This window comes from Panthera pardus, unplaced genomic scaffold, assembly GCF_024362965.1.
Source record: "Panthera pardus isolate Hobbes unplaced genomic scaffold, ASM2436296v1 HiC_scaffold_13, whole genome shotgun sequence".
Lineage (NCBI taxonomy): Eukaryota > Metazoa > Chordata > Mammalia > Carnivora > Felidae > Panthera > Panthera pardus.
The window spans coordinates 204,788,593-204,804,031 of record NW_026526688.1 but is presented as its reverse complement, the minus strand read 5'-3'; the positions used below and the strand labels follow the sequence as shown (position 1 = coordinate 204,804,031).

The 15,439-nt window shown below is 51.1% G+C and overlaps 1 protein-coding gene across 12 annotated transcripts in view; it reads left to right on the top strand.

The window, feature by feature from the left end:
• Nucleotides 1–14,770, top strand: part of PIGG (phosphatidylinositol glycan anchor biosynthesis class G) — a 44,062-nt gene extending 29,292 nt beyond the window's left edge. For 11 of the 12 annotated variants that reach the window (XM_019436858.2, XM_019436860.2, XM_019436861.2 and 8 more), the window contains 4 exons: nucleotides 1,795–1,986; nucleotides 4,962–5,271; nucleotides 9,066–9,229; nucleotides 13,581–14,770. In XM_019436858.2, the coding sequence (XP_019292403.2) occupies nucleotides 1,795–1,986; nucleotides 4,962–5,271; nucleotides 9,066–9,229; nucleotides 13,581–13,794 (880 nt within the window). In that variant the 3' untranslated portion in view covers nucleotides 13,795–14,770. Of the gene's footprint in view, nucleotides 1–1,794; nucleotides 1,987–4,961; nucleotides 5,272–9,065; nucleotides 9,230–13,580 lie in introns of those variants that run through there. The other variant, XM_019436863.2, reaches the window with a different exon arrangement.
• The last annotated feature ends 669 nt before the right edge of the window (nucleotides 14,771–15,439 follow it).

Here is a 15,439-nt window from a genome sequence, read left to right as displayed (position 1 = left end):
ACAGAAAATACTGGCCGTATTATATATTCTAATTGCCTGTCAGTGAAGACTTAGAAAACTAAAGGAGAAGGAAGAGAACGGAATAAAAATTTATTTCCTGTCGCTGTGAAGGACTTGTATGAAAGTCGCCAGCAGGAAGGGGGCTCAGGACAGTGACAGACACATTCCTAAAGGAGGGAATGCCAACAGAAAGACGAGGGACATGCCCACCGTCCTAGTGATCAGGGAGCGTAGGGTCAAACAACGAGGTGTGATTTTACTCACAGCAGACACACAAAAGGAAGTGATAGAACGCAGTCCCAGCACGCAGCAGAGGACCCCTGACCGCACACTGCCATGGCTCCAAGATACCTGGAAAGATCCATCACAGGCTATAAAAATCATCCCTCTGGTCAAATAATTCTTGTGGGAAATTTCTCCCAAGTGCTAACTCTGTTGGCAAACCTCTGGCAACCACAGGCAGCTTCTTCCGGGTCCTGCCACGTGCCTGCTCGTTTCGTTTTTGTAGCAGGCCTGGAGAGAGATCGCTGGCCTGTCCCACCTCAGGTGAGGAAGCAGAAGCAACTCGAGACCTCTGCCTGAGCATGTGAGGTTGGGGCAGCTCTGGGACAGCCCGGGAGCCTCACTTACCTTTCTGGAGAGTCGAGGCACTGCAGGAGAATGTGCTGATCCCGCCCCTGATGCCCCGCCCCCCTCTCCAGGGGCCACTGTGCCCACTCCTCAGTCTGGACCCTCCTCCGGCACATCAGGCCCGACCTCTTCCCCTCAGAGGGTGCCCCTTCCTGCATCACAGCCTTCCCCGTGCTGCCAAATTAGTCCTGTCAGTTCGTGAAGAAGCTGCAACGTGGCCCCATTTCTCCTTCAGAGAAGGGCTTCTTGAGAGGCATCTGAACTCACCTTCTTTATTGCTATTTTTCAGTTGTTACAATGAACAATCCAGGAGAGTGCATAAAACATCTAGTTTAAAGAGCGACAGCGAATGGACACCCAGGTGACCACCTCCCAGACCAAGCACCAGGGCAGGGCCAGGCCCCAGCACGACACCCATCACCTCCCGCCGTCCCTGGGCCCATGTCCTGACGCTGGCCATATCTTTCCTCCGAGTCTTTTCCAAGTAGTTTTTCCGCTGCTGTGTGTTTACCTTGGCAGGGTTAGTCACTCATCCACTTAACAACTATTGAGTGTCTGGCCTTCGTGAGTGTATGCTGTGATGAATGAAACAAAAGAATCCTGCCTTCCAGCGCAGCACTCACTGAGGTGGCAGGATGGTGGGCGGGGGCCAGACAGAGACAGGGGAGCAGCTTTGCCATGACGGCTTTGTGCCCCGAGCCTGACTGCAAAGTCTCCTTGCCTGGGAGCGAGCAGACACTCTCAAGTGAGTCAATCTGTGTTAATGAGGGAATGAGAGAGGATTGCACCAGGACGTGCTGGTCTCCCGTGAGCAGGACGTGTGCTGGCAAATACACAGTTTGCCCAGAATCTCTTCACCGGTGGTTGGGGGAAAATGGGGTTGCCAGGGGAGGCAGTGGATAGCGTTCTATACAGGTCACTGCACTGGCCAGTGCAGACCTGGTGGCAGGGACCATTTGTGAATGAGAAATGAGAGCTCAGGTTAACTCATTTGTCGCATTTTAAGAACCTTTGAATTTAAAGCACCAACGATTTTCTTTTCTTTTTTGCTTTTCAGAAAAATCAGCTATTTTTAATACAGTTCCTAGAAAACCACTTGGTGTAGATCCGTAACATCGATCGCTATACTTACTAGCGATTTGGGGATTTTCCGTTTCATTTCAGTTCTGATCATAAAGCTGAGCTCTCCGTTCTGGCCGCCCTCTCGCTCATCATGATTTTTGCGCTGGTGCAGAGGAGGTGCTCCCTGACGTCAAAAGTAGCCATGGCACTTGGCCTCCTGGGTGTCTACTGCTACCGGGCAGCCATTGGAAATGTCCTGTTCCCATGGCAACGAGACAGCAAAGACATTTCCAAGTAAGCGTACTGGCAAATCTATTTAATGTTTTATACACTGAAACGTGCCACGCGGTCTTTAGAACTTTGGAATTGGTTTCTGTGAATCGTGATCTCAGCAGTTACTAGAGCCTGGACAAGGAGTGCCTCAATAAACTGATTCTTTTAGTCTCTTTCCTTTGGCAGGAGAGAGACAGATAACGGAGTAAGGTCACTGAGGTTTATTTTTTACAGTAAAGGGTTCTCTAAAAATAAGAAACGGAAAGGATTCAGTTTTGCTCGGTCAAGAAGTAGTAACAGGAATCACAAAGAGGGGTCGCTTCCTATCAGTTGGGAAACAAAGCACACCAGAAAAGTCAACTTTCCCGTAATTTGACGGTGAATTCCTGGGGTGGGGAGGGTCCCCCCCCCCGTGCTGACTGAGGCATAAATGCCACATTTTATGTATCAAAAACTGGCAGCTTTTCTTTTTTTAAAGGCAATGTGGGGTGGGGTGAGCAGAGGCTGTTCTGGAGGCCGTAAAACGTGGTAAGAACTTTGAGTGTATCCAACCCTGTGACCTGGGCACCCTCTTAGGACATTTATCTCAAGAACAGAACCAGAGATGAGGCCTGGAACCAGGACACAGGCATGCTCTCTGAAAAATTATTTACAGGCACACAGAGTACAAATCAAGATAATTGGCCAACAGTAGTGGGATGAACCTCTGAGTGATGTTAAAGCTCTGTGCTGGGTACTGTGTTTTCATAGACGATGAGAAGATGTGGACCAGGAGGCTATAAAACTATCATATGACCCCAGTTTATGAAGTAGATGCGTATTTTTTCATGTTTGTATGAAAGACTCAAATATGTAATTGGTTGTGATTAGATTTAGGACACAGACTCACAGGTGGCTTGTGCTCTTCCTTTCCATGCATTTTCATTTTTTTATTGCTTTTCTAATCAGAGAAAGGAAAGCAAATGTTATCTTCTCAGAAAAGGTCAGGGTGTAAGCTGAGGGCTGTGGCCAGGCTGTGTGAGTGGCCAGGAGGCATGAGGCCCACCTGAAAATAGGCCAACAGTACGGGCACTTGAAGTGATACCCAGAGCCTGGCTGAGGTGACGGCAGGGTGGTAGGCCTTCACCCGAAGCAGGGAGGTCAGGTAGGGGGAGGATGGTGTAGAGACATGTCAAAGGCTGTTCACTTTGGAGTCGGAGACTCTGGGCAGATGTCAAGGCTAGATGTCACACTCGAGGATGTCCACAGGGCTGTCTAAATCTCAAAGTGTGATACGTGAATACATTCCTCACTTCCTCTCAGATCAGTGCACCTAATTTCCTCCTCACTCATCTCAAGACTTGGATCACTTACCTTTCATGGACACTACAGCATGTACCTTCTTGGTGTTCAAAGCATAGGTCAATGCACCCTTTCACTCACCTTCACTGCTTGGTGTTCTGCCTGTAAAATGCTTCCATTCCCCACCCCCATCTATCCTGGCTCTAGATCCCTCTCACTAAGAGATCTACTCCAGGTCTTGAGCCATGCAGGTTCTAGATTTCCCTAACAGCTGCTTCTCTCCATTCAGTCTGCTGCTGTCCATAGATATTCTAAAATACTCCCTTACATTTAGCTCCTGCCTCTCTTCTCCGCTGTGATGCCCAGGCTTGCTGGAGTGGAAGGTCAGGTGGACATTGTCCTAGATAGCATTGAATGGTTTGGGGCAAGGAGGTGAACCCCTTGAAGGCCCCCACTGGTGTTCTCTTTCGTATTCACCACCCAGAATGCATTCTCCCCCCTCTGATGACTCGGACCTTGGCTGATTTCTCCTTCTTTAACCCTACTGGGTCTGTCATCAGCTCTCTGCTTAGCACACCTTGGCCATGGGGTTGCACCTAACCCTAGCTCTTTGGCTGCCGCATGGCCCTGTGGTTGGTGTCTACACACTAGAGGCACACAGCAGACAGTGCTTGGACTATTCAAATTAAACTAACTGTGGTTTTAAAAAGGAATTTTTTTTAGGTGCACAAACCTTCCGAGGAAAATCTGAGATAGGACCATTCAGTTTTTCAAAACACATAACGTTATTATGATACTGATTTCACTTAAAATTTTGTTTATTTAGCATTACTTTAAGTGATCAGCTTTTCTAGTATTTATAAAATACTTGATTTATAAAATTTATTTAAAATATGTTTTAGGGATATATGTGTTTCATTAGATGAAATTTTTTGGTATGGTGTCATAAATTATATCCTTTACAAATAATTGTAAGTGAAGTGCTAAAATAATTCTTAATAATCCTTAACATTTATTATGTGCCAAACACTTTACCTCTGTTCTTTGGTTAACTCCCAGGAGAGCTTGTGAGGTGTAGGTACTGTTTCTCTTCATTTTAGGAATAATGAAGTGAGCGTCAGAAGCCTTAAGTAACTTTCCCCAGCAACAGAGCTAGTAAGTGGCAGGGCCCAGATGAGCCTGGCCCTGCCCTTCTGCAGGCCCCACAGTGTTCTCTGCACCATTGTGTACGTGTGCATGCGTGTGCATACGCAAGTACTTGTGGTTGTGAGCACGTCCGATTGTATCTTAGCATTATGAACGTAACGGAAGTTTCTGCTAGAGCTTGACCTTATCCCGTTGCAGGAGTCTTTCAAATTAACCGTGTGAAGCAGGTAGGAGGTTTTTCTGGCACCCTACAAGTGATGGCTCTGGCCTTGTGCCAGGCCATCCTTGGGCCAGATGAATAGGACTCCCCAGAATTCCCATGAGTCAGTTCCATCAGAGATGTGCACAGAGAGAGGACAGGCCTGCCAGCCTCTGAGCAAGGGGAGCCCTGCAGGCCGAGATGCAGAAGCAGACACCCCCACTTCCATGGTGTCACCCGAGTGGGCGGGCACTATGGCTTCTTTAGTCAGCTAAGTGGACTCTTGGTTTTCATGGAAAAATATGTTTTGAGTCTTTCGAGCTGGTGCTAATGAATCAAACTCTTTTGCTTTTTTTTTTTTTTTTTTTAGGGGTCTTATTGAAGCTCGTTTTGTTCATGTCTTTGTCCTGGGCATTCTGTTCACGGGCACCAAAGACTTGCTTAAATCTCAAGTCATTGCTGCAGACTTCACAATCAAGACTGTGGGTTTATGGGAGATATATAGTGGATTAGTTCTTCTGGCTGCTTTGCTTTTTAGACCACATAATCTTCCAGTTTTAGTATTTAGCCTCTTGATTCAGACTATAATGACTAAATTCATCTGGAAGCCCCTGAGGCATGATGCAGCTGAGATCACTGTAATGCATTATTGGTTTGGTCAAGCATTCTTCTATTTCCAGGTAGGTTTTCATTGCTATTGTGAATAGAAGCCTATTAACTTTTTATGTCATTTCTCTTTTAGTTTTTCTCTGAGAAAGGTTACCATAAGTTGGGAAGTTAAAAAGGCTGTTCAGTGAAGGGACTTTCAGTATGGTGTGGGGGAATGATGCTTAAATTTCATGTGTGTTTGATAGGATAAAATTTAGTGACTTACTGAAGACCGACCCCTCAGTGTGGATCCGTGAGTGCTTAAGACAGTGTGTGGTTGTGCACTAGGTCTATTTACCGTGACTGGTTAGGGAGGCACTTCACAGTTCCATTGCTTTATCTGATGAAGTGATAACTGAAGTTTCTATTCCCTTTCCCCTGGCCATGCTGTCGGGTGTCTTCACGTGGTTATGAATCCCTGGGGCCCCGTGGTCGTCACGTCTTCTCTCCAGTGTTAAAGGGCCCATCAGAAGCAAGTCCAAGCTGCCTCCAGGATGGACCTCAGTATCTGCCTGTGTGCGTGGAGCGGCGCCTGGGCAGGTGGACAGAGGGCCCAGCTTCTGGCCAGAAAGGGACTTAGTTCCATCCCAGCCTTCCCACATCTCTCTGCCCAGTTCGAAGGGCCCCACCCTCAACCTAGTTGCTGCCTCTAGGACCCTGGAGGGTGGGCACAGCTCCCCAGCCTCCCCTGTCGGCCCTGTGCCCTCTGGTGGAAGAACTGTGCGCAAACCCCTGAGTGTCTCAGCTGTGTTTTCCCATCTTTACAGTGAGGATCCGTACTTCCTCTGTGAGCACCAGCTCCTCCCTCCTCTTCCAGACCCTGGGGACTTGTGTGGCCTGTGTGTCCCGATAGGTGGGCCTGGGCTTCTTCCCTGACCTTGCTATTTCTCTCCTGGTTTCCTGGTGCTCATGGCATCCCCCAAAGAGCAGCCCCCCATCATGGCTTTCCATCTGTTCCCTGAAGGCCAGAAGGGGGTGGGAGAAGTTCTAGAAATCCATAAGTCCTAGAGGATGTGACCTGACCCTCAGAACCACCCCCTTGCCATCCGTCTCCCCTGGGGGACTCCATACTTCTGTCTCCAGTCCTGCCCTTGGGTGGCTTCCAGAGTGTCTGTCCCCAGCAGAAATGTGGGTAGCTGCAGCCCTGACACTGGTGTCCAGTACTTTTAAGCCACTTGGCGTCTGGCAGGCACCTGCTGCGCCCTGGTCTCATCTGTAAAATGGAGTAACTAACACCTCATCTCATCCTTGGCTGCTGCAAGGGTTAAAGTAGTGAAGAACGGGAGGCACCCTATATAGTAGCTCTCACTGCCCGTGTCCCTCAGGACCCACAGAGAAGGCACGATTGGAGTCCGTAGGACCTGGAGAGTGACGGCACTTCCCTGGAGTCGCTGCCCATCCCTCGAGGTGCTGGTGGCTGAGGACCACGCTGCCCGTCAGTCAGCTCCACCCCTCACAGGCTGGGCCTCACGGTCTCTCCGTCGTGTGTGTGTCTCCGTGGTGTCGAGCAGCCACACTTCAAAGACCACAGCCTTTCTTACCTACCGGTAGGAATGTAGAAACAGCCCTGTGGAAGTGAGGGAATACAGTTAGCCCAGGAATTCCAGAACACCAGCCGGAAGGGGGGAAAGGACAAAGGAAGCAGCTGAGGTACCATGAGCCGCAGAAGAGAGAGGCGCGGGTCGGAGTCGGCCTCTGGATGGTATTTGCTCTGCTTTGTTGGCAGCGACACGCCTGTGTTAGGGCTCTTTCACTCTTGCCATTCAGTGTGACTGATGTGTTGCTGTAGAAGGACTTTACATTTTTCTGGGCATTCCAGAAATGTCTAGGTGGTCCGTCAGTCTCACGGTCCTCTCTCTGTCTGAAAGCCATGCACAGGCCTGTTCCTGGTGGTGACCTCCGTCTGGGAGTTCCACTGTTGACAGTCTCCACGTCTCTGACCGCGAGTGCCCTGGTGGGGAATGGGAATACCATCGCCATGGAAAATCGCCCGCCCCTCTCCCTTCTCAAGGCTCCCGGGTGCCATGCTACACAGTGAGCGTGTCTGATGGGCACCAGACGCTCCTACCCCAGGGGCACGTGGACCGCCGGGACTCCACACGGGAGCGATTTCGGCATATCCACAGATACGTCATGGTGCTTGTGAACTAGCCATACGGTAGACACTGCCGGCACGGGTGGGGAGACTCACTCGGGCTCCCTCTGAGCCGAGATGGAGAAAGTGGCTGCTGGCTTGGCACAGTGTCCTGCACTGAGGCCTTGGTGTCGGGAAGACCGAAGGAGCCACGGTCACGCCCCGAGCAAGGAGACGGCCTCACGTTCAGTGTGCTCCTCTGTGGCATGCGGCCACTTTCCCTGGGTGGTGAGGAAGGAGCACTGGTGATCGCACGTGGTACTGGTTCTCGTCCGGTGCTGCCTTGGGCAGTGGAACCCGCAGCAGACCGTGGTGTGTGCTGGGGAGGCTGTCCGCACGCAAACTCAGCACAGACCCTGTGCGGCAAGTCCTGAGGCACGTCGGATCCTGAGCAGCAGCAGTGTGGGTCTCCCTCGTCTCTCCCCTGCCCACAGCCCTTCCCGCATGGTCAGCTTTCCCGGGACAAGACCTACAGGCTTGCTGCCCCTCCTTCTTGCCCTCAGCTCCGTGATTCCTGGTACCCAGCTGGCCTCCTGGGTTCCCACCTGTTCCCACTGAGGGTCACAATGGCACCACATCAGGACTGTTGAGGACTGAATGAGTCGATGGAAGTAAAGCCCCAGAGCAGGCCGTCTGTGCCTTGGCTGCGATAACAGTATTGCAGTCAACCCTCTCTGGATACGAGTGAGTCGGCCTCGGTGGGATCTCCGGCAGCTTCCCAGTGTCAGATCCACTTGTCCTTCTTCATCATGCCTCCCTTGCCACAGCACTTGGGGCTCTTCCTCCCTCTGCTCAGCAGCTCCAGGGTCTCCTCGGTCTGTCGCAAGGGGCTTCTGAATAGGAATTACATAATCGCAAAGGCTCAGGCGGCCGCTGGCAAAGTGGGCAAAGGGGAAGCTGCACAGGAGAGGTTGCTGTCCGGGGAGGGGCCCGCTGCAAGAGGGTGTCTCTGAGGTATCTGGGAGGTCTGCCAACATGACCCGGTGACCATCTGGAACGACGCAGCAAAGGAGGAGGCACTGGGGTTCCACTGGCAAGTCTGTGAAGCCATGAACACCTGGCTGGAGTTGTGTCCTCAGCCATCAATAAGTGGTCCCAGGAGGGATCTTTGCTGGGCTGGGACAGACATTTGTGCGATCAAACTTATAAATGTCCTGAGTAGCTGAGGAAAGGTCACCAGCAGTGATGAAGACTACAAGTAGAGAGAGGGACTGAATCTTAGGAGACCCTTCCCTTGGATGTAGACCCTACCCTTTTGTGCAGGATGAGCCATGCATCCGTTACCCACCAGGGTCTCAGATCTGACACGTAAGCTGGAGGCCAAGCCCCCCCAGTGGCCAGCGTGCCCTCTTCTTCCTAGCAGCAGCATTCACCCATTGAAAGAGCCATGTGGCAACACCACCTTCAACCTCTCCTTGGCCACCTTGCCTCCCATGACCAGGTGCAGCCCTTAGACAGGGTCTCTGTTGTAGGGAGGTCGGTGTGTCTGTCTTAAGTAGATAGATCTGAGGAAGGTTTGGAATTTGCCACAGTCCTTCGGCAGACGTATATTTGTTCCTCCCCACCTGGCGGCGAGGTGGGAAAGGAGTGGGCGGGCATCTGGGGCTCCTGGGTGTCCGTGTCACTGTGGCCACATGCAGGTTTCTTTGGTTGCTGGTGGCTGTGTCAGTGCTGCTTCTACCTGTGTTCCAGGGAAACTCCAACAACATAGCCACAGTGGACATCTCAGCGGGCTTCGTGGGCCTGGACACCTACGTGGAGGTCCCAGCTGTGTTCCTGACCGCATTTGCAACGTTCGCAGGACCCGTGCTGTGGGCCAGCCACTTAGTGAGCTTCCTGAGCTCAGAAACCAGCAGGTGAAGCTGTTCTTTGTCTCTTAGCACAAACTCTGATGGCAGGTCGACCGTTCAAAGAGAGTACCTTATTCCAGATACAGGGTTCCAGACCCCAAGGGGCTAAAAGTCTTCATGCACTCTCTTTTCCACAAATAAGAATGAACAGTCCACAGCATGTGAGCCAGAGGCGGGTGCAGGTCAGGTCTGTGGCCACCCGGGCCCTGTGTCGGGATGATGGGGAGGCCACAGGGGCAGCCAGCTTCTGCTGCTCTCTTCCAGCCTATACCAGGGTGTGGTTTCCAGGGACCCTTCTCGGTTTCTTTGCTTGCTGGTGGCCTTATTGGCCACCCTTCGGGCACAAAGACAAGACGTGCTGGCTCTCACCTCCAGGACCCCTGCTACAGAGGAGCCTGCACGGGCCTGAGGGGATGCCGTCAGTGGGTACATACTCTGGGGCCGTGCCCTGCCCTGCCACCGAGAGGCCCCATCGGGCTCCACCTGGTGGCCCGCCCCTCTGGCCAGCCCATGGGGCAGCCTACCCCATCCTCCTGCCCACCATGCTCCTCCCTGCTTCCTCATTTGTTTGTGCATTGGCCCTCCCAGAAAGAAGGCTTCATAAGGCAGGGGCTTCCCAGTCTGTGTACCACGGTAACCTCAGCGCCTGGGTCCGGCCTGGCAGAGTGCAGCCTGAGGGGCATGTGGCCTGCCTGATTCTGCACTTTCCAAATAGGCCCAGACTCTCCCTTCTGTAAAACGGTGTGATGGTATCGCCTCCTGGGGGGTGGGGCCTATGTGAGGAGTCCCACGGGTGCTGGAGGTGGTGTGAGCAGCCGTGCAACGTGTGTCAGGGCTCTCTCTCTCAGTGCCCCGGTCCCAAAAGCACCGTTGCCTTTCTTAAGCTACTCAGTAACACCCCACAGGCGTGGTCTCCCCTCTGAATGCCAGCGTCTGGCTGAGGTGCTAGACCAGCCCCCACATGCTGAGTGGGCTGTGGAACATGCGGGGCAGGCCCCAGAAGGACGATATTCCTGCCAAATGTCCCGCTGTGTCCCCAGTCCTACAGGGGGATGTCGCTTGGGGGAGGTTGAGGCCTCCTGTCCCTGTTACCCCTCTAGACCCCCACTGCTCTGCCCCCCCATTAGAGTGCAACCCCTGCTATGGTGACTGCTGACCCATGTCTGAACTTCCCGGGACATGCTCAGGTCCCACCTCTCAGGACAGCACATACTTCATGGGAAGCCTCTCGTCCTCACCCCAGACCAGCTCCTGAGACTCAGGCCTCAGGGACCCTCGACTTCTGCCCCCAAGTTCATGTCCACGGGCCACCGTCTTCTCCCATTCCACAGTCAAACGTAAGGGGTGGAGGAGAGTGTAGGAGTGAGTGGGGTGATACCCTCAAGTCACAGTTTAGAGCAAGAAAGCAAGTAAAGGCTTCACCTGTGGAGAGCAGGCTTCCTACTCCGGGGACCTTCTGGCCGCCCCTCTGAATTGCCACGGTTGATGTTTGGTTTCTCCAATGTGGGAGTCTCCTTTCTCCAGCTCGCTCTAGGTTTCCTGAGGAGAGATGCCTACAAGTCAGTGTGTTTTCCTCGGATGCACACTTGGGGACCGTCTGTGGATAGTCACTGCTCGTCTGATGGTCAGCGCCTGCAAGCCAAGGCACTGCTGGCTGGAGCAGAGGCATGTGGGGGCCGCTGCACTGCCCGCGATGACCTTCAGGCTCTCGTGCTGCCTGTGAACCCACGTGGGCCACGAGACCACTACTGGCCTGTTGGTTCTCTCCCTAGCAGCCTCCTAGATGTCTCTGTGACCAGGGTTAGGTTGGGTTGGGAGGCCTCGGTCCTTGTCAGTGCCGTCATGTGTTGGGGACCCAGAGGGCCATGAGTTGGCAAGACGTGCTCGCCTCTGCCTTGGAGAGCTTGACTGCCTTAGTGCACATGGCTCTGCTAAGCACACCGTGTCTGGTCTGCAGACCAGCTGAACAGGTGGGCCAGGGAGGATGAGGGCCAGACAGTGAGAGCCTAGGCTTCTGTGAAGGGCAGCTTCTCTGGTGCTGGGATCGCAGTTTGATTTTCCTGACACTTTTCATCTATCTGTATTGGGGAGAAAAAAAAAAAAAAGCATTTTTTTAAAGTAAGCTGAAAGCATTTTAATCAACTGGAGAGTATTACATGACGTTTTCCCTAATTAAGAAATGTTTCTCTTTTATTTTAGAAAAGGTTTTGCTTTTTCTTTTTTAAAAGCTTTTACTTTTACATCAAGTTCTACTCATTGGTTTTTGGAGTTGTTTTGTTTCAGTCAAGTAAGAAAACTAGAGCTATATTAAAATAGTAGAAAAAGAAAATATTGCTAGTGGCTCAGAAACTGGGCCCTGGGTGTTCGTGACCCTTGGCTACAGGGGCTGGCTTCAGGTCTAGAGCCTGGTGGCATGGACAGCCATGCTGAGCTAGGCCGTGAGGCCTTCATTCACTCCCTACAGTGCACGTCATCTTTGCTGAGGTTGTGGGAATGGTGACCCCCTGAATGTTGCTATGGAAGGAAGAAGCCAGAGTTTTCTAACTAGGTCATGTTTACTACGTGCGAAATTGTGGCAAGCTCCAGCTTCCGTGCTGTCTGCTCAAGAAGGGAGCAAGGTCCGCAGGCTCTTAGCTAAGCACGGACTCCATGGCACTCCCCAAGAGAGGGGTAGCAGAGCCATGGGCCACAAGCATTCATCCAGGACGCTGTTCCCAAGAGTTTCACCGGTATTGGTGCAGTGGCCCTTGAGGGACGTAATGAGATAATGCCTCAGGGCCCAGCTCCCTGGAGGTCCTCGGCCTAATGGACTGGATCTTCAGTGGGACCCGAGGTGCAGGAGCTCATGGGCTGGTGGCAGTAGCAGAGAGATGGGTCCGTTACTTGCTGAGCACATCACAGAGATGAGCCCAGAATGGCTGAGCCCCTGAGTCTGCTGGTGTTGGTCAGGACAGCTGCCAAGAGAAGGGCATGTGGGTGGAAGTGGTCACGATCAGTCAAGGCAGCTGGAGAGGAGCACGTGCAAAGGGACGAGGCCACAGGATGGCACGCAAGTAGAAGCAGAGAGAGTATGTTGCCTGCCGGGGATGATGGGGCAGCTGGAGAATGCGGCAGGAAGGAAGGATGGGCACCAAGGCCCAAGATGGAGAACCAGTTAGGGCAAGGTGAGGGCACAGAAGGGGACAAGAACTGTGAGCATGAGGGGCCAGGCATCCTTTGGCCCTTGAGTGACTGTTTGGCTCCTCTCACTGGACAGTGAGCACACTGGGGGGAATCTTAGATGGCACCAGATAGTTGTGCCTGGCCGACAGGCCCAGGGAGCCCCTTTGTGGAGCACATATGTGCACACACTCACTCCTCTGCCTCCCAGCCTTTGCTCTACACAGAACTCATTGCTCACCTTTCATGTCCAGACCCTTCCCAGTATGAGCATGACACCCCAAGACTCCCCTAAGCACACAGAGCATCTACTCCGGTGGGTGTGCTTGCTCCCCACCTGGAAGTCCAGTAATCCCAGGCCCATGTCCATATCCCCATACGAAGCACTGCTGATGTGAGTCCTGCCCAGTGAAGATAGCTGTGTGTGTCATGAAGGCCACACTTCAGGAAGAGTGGGCAGCGGTGATGCGTGGCATAGACTGACCACAGAAAAGCCACTGACACTCATTGCAGTGTTTGAGGGGAGGCGTCAGAACTAAAACTTGTCTTCTTTTTTTTAATGTTTATTTATTTATTTTTAAGACGGTGGGGGAGGGGGAGAGAGAGGGGGAGACAGAGAATCCCAAGGAAGGCTCCACGCTGTCAGCGCAGAGCCCAACGTGGGACTCGAGCTCACAGACCGTGAGATCACGACCTGAGCATGTGCTTTGAGGGCTGTTTCATGTTTGGGCATGTTCTTCGCGGTTCGTTTGCTTAGCAAACACTCGCAGGCCAGTGTCCCCAGACCACACCAACCAGATGCTTCACTGGGCAGCACAAAGCAGAGCTCAAAACTTGTATCTGATCCAGTGGGATTTTCTTTTCAGTGTGTTTCGTAATATTTGTGCTGTATAGTAGTACATGCACATAATTCTTAAACATGACTGCGAAAGCTGGAGGGCACTTTTCAAAACCATTCTTGCAGATTGTGACACTGGAGAGGGACAGGTTAGCCACCTGCAGCGGTTGTCCCCTCAGGCAAGCTCCTACCCATCAGACTGACCAGATCCAGACTGGGAGGGCGGGGTGGGGGTGGAGGGCCGGGAACAAGAATTACCATGGTCATTTTCAAAGTAAAAATCTCGTTTGCTTTTATGTTCATGCCTTATATGAGGCGGAAGTGGCAGATACTAATACATATTTCCCTTTTTATTAACAGTGGTTCTGCACTGAGTCATGCTTGCTTCTGCTACGCACTGATCTGTTCTTTTCCAGTTTCTGCATATATCATTTTGGTGACATCCCTGCGTTACCATTTATTTATATGGAGTGTGTTTTCTCCAAAACTTCTTTATGAGGGAATGCACATCCTCATCACAGCTGCCATCTGTGTGTTCTTCACAGCCATGGATCAAACCAACACAAAGTCATAGGCACTGGGAGAACAATATATTTTTAAAGTCCATTCACTTCATGCATTTGAGTAGTGAAAAAAATCTGTTTAAATGCGAGAACATTCTTAAAAATATTGTGAATTCTACAGAGTTGATGAATAGCTTCAGTTTCTTTCACTGCTATACTTGAATTTAGATCAAATAGTAAGTGATTTGAAAGGTCACTTTAAAATAGTTTGGATATGAATCATGTTCCCTTGTTGACAGTAACTCCATAAACTTCTGAACTTCTAATTTCCTCTGACTCAAACGTATGTGTTATTGTGGCGTCGTGTGGACTTAAGAGAGCCCGGGAAGTCTGTGGGAGGAGGCTTACCCACTGCCGGCGTTTACCTCACAGAGCTCAGACCCTTCGCTACCCTAGAAGACACTGGAGGTCTCGGGGAGCTTCGGTTATCATGGGTGGGTTTCATCTATCAACATGAAGACATTCAAAACCTAGTCATTGAAAATAAAGATGTAAATTCAGTCCATGTTAACATAGCATATTTTTAAGAAAAGTAACTATTTTTTTCCAAAAGAAAAATACGTACTGAGGAGAGTGGCATTGTTTTACGTTTTTGCAAATCTCTGTAGCGTCTGATGGTTAGATTCTGCAATCATTCTGTTGTGATATGTGTGTTTGGTTGAAGTAGTCACACAAATACATGGTTGGGAAAGGGAGGAGGAGTATTCTTTTTCTAATCCTTGTGGATGTTCTTTTTCAGACTCCATTAAAATTCGACAAACAATGGTTTCTTAAAGGTTAACTGGAGAAAAAGCAAGTGCATGTAAAACAGGTGAAGCCCTATTAAGGTCTGCACCTGAGTTAGCAATTACCTGGTTGAGAAGTTCTGGGTCTGTGTAAGAGATAGTTGGGGGAGCTGGGTGAACTGTATGTGGAGCTTTCTGTACTATTTTTGCAACTTGTGAGATTTAGACTATTTTAAAATAAAAGTTATTTTATAAAAGCAAAGATTGCAGTGCCTGGGTGGCTCAGTCAGTTAAGCGTCCAATTCTCGGTTTCGGCTCAGGTCGTTCGTGATCTCATGGTTTTGTGAATTCAAGCCGCGCATCAGGCTCCATGCTTCCAGTGCAGAACCTGCTTGGGACTCTCTGTCTCCCTCTCTCTCCGCCCCTCCCCCACGTGCACTGTCTCTGTCTCTCAAAATAAATAAACTTACAAAAATTAAAGATTAGTTGCAATGTGGAATCTGAAACTGTGTCAGTGAAATTCTCTGCTCCAGTTTATTAAAATTCACTGATCAGGGGCACCTGGGTGGCTCAGTTGTTTAAGCATCTGACTTTGGCTCAGGTCATGATCTCATGGTTTGTGAGTTTGAGTCCCCCCACGTCGGGCTCTGTGCTGACAGCTCAGAGCCTGGACCCTGCTTCAGATTCTGTGTGCCTTTCTCTCTCTGCCCCTCCCCACTCATGCTCTGTCTCTGTCTCTCTCGCACGCTCTCAAAAATAAGTGAACATTAAAGAAAAAAATTTTTTAAAGAAACATCTTGGGGCACCTGGGTTGGCGCAGTCGGTTGAGCGACCGACTTTGGCTCAGGTCATGATCTCACTGTTTGTGGGTTCGAGCCCCACATCGGGCTCTGTGCTGACAGCTAGGAGCCTGGAACCTGCTTCAGATTCT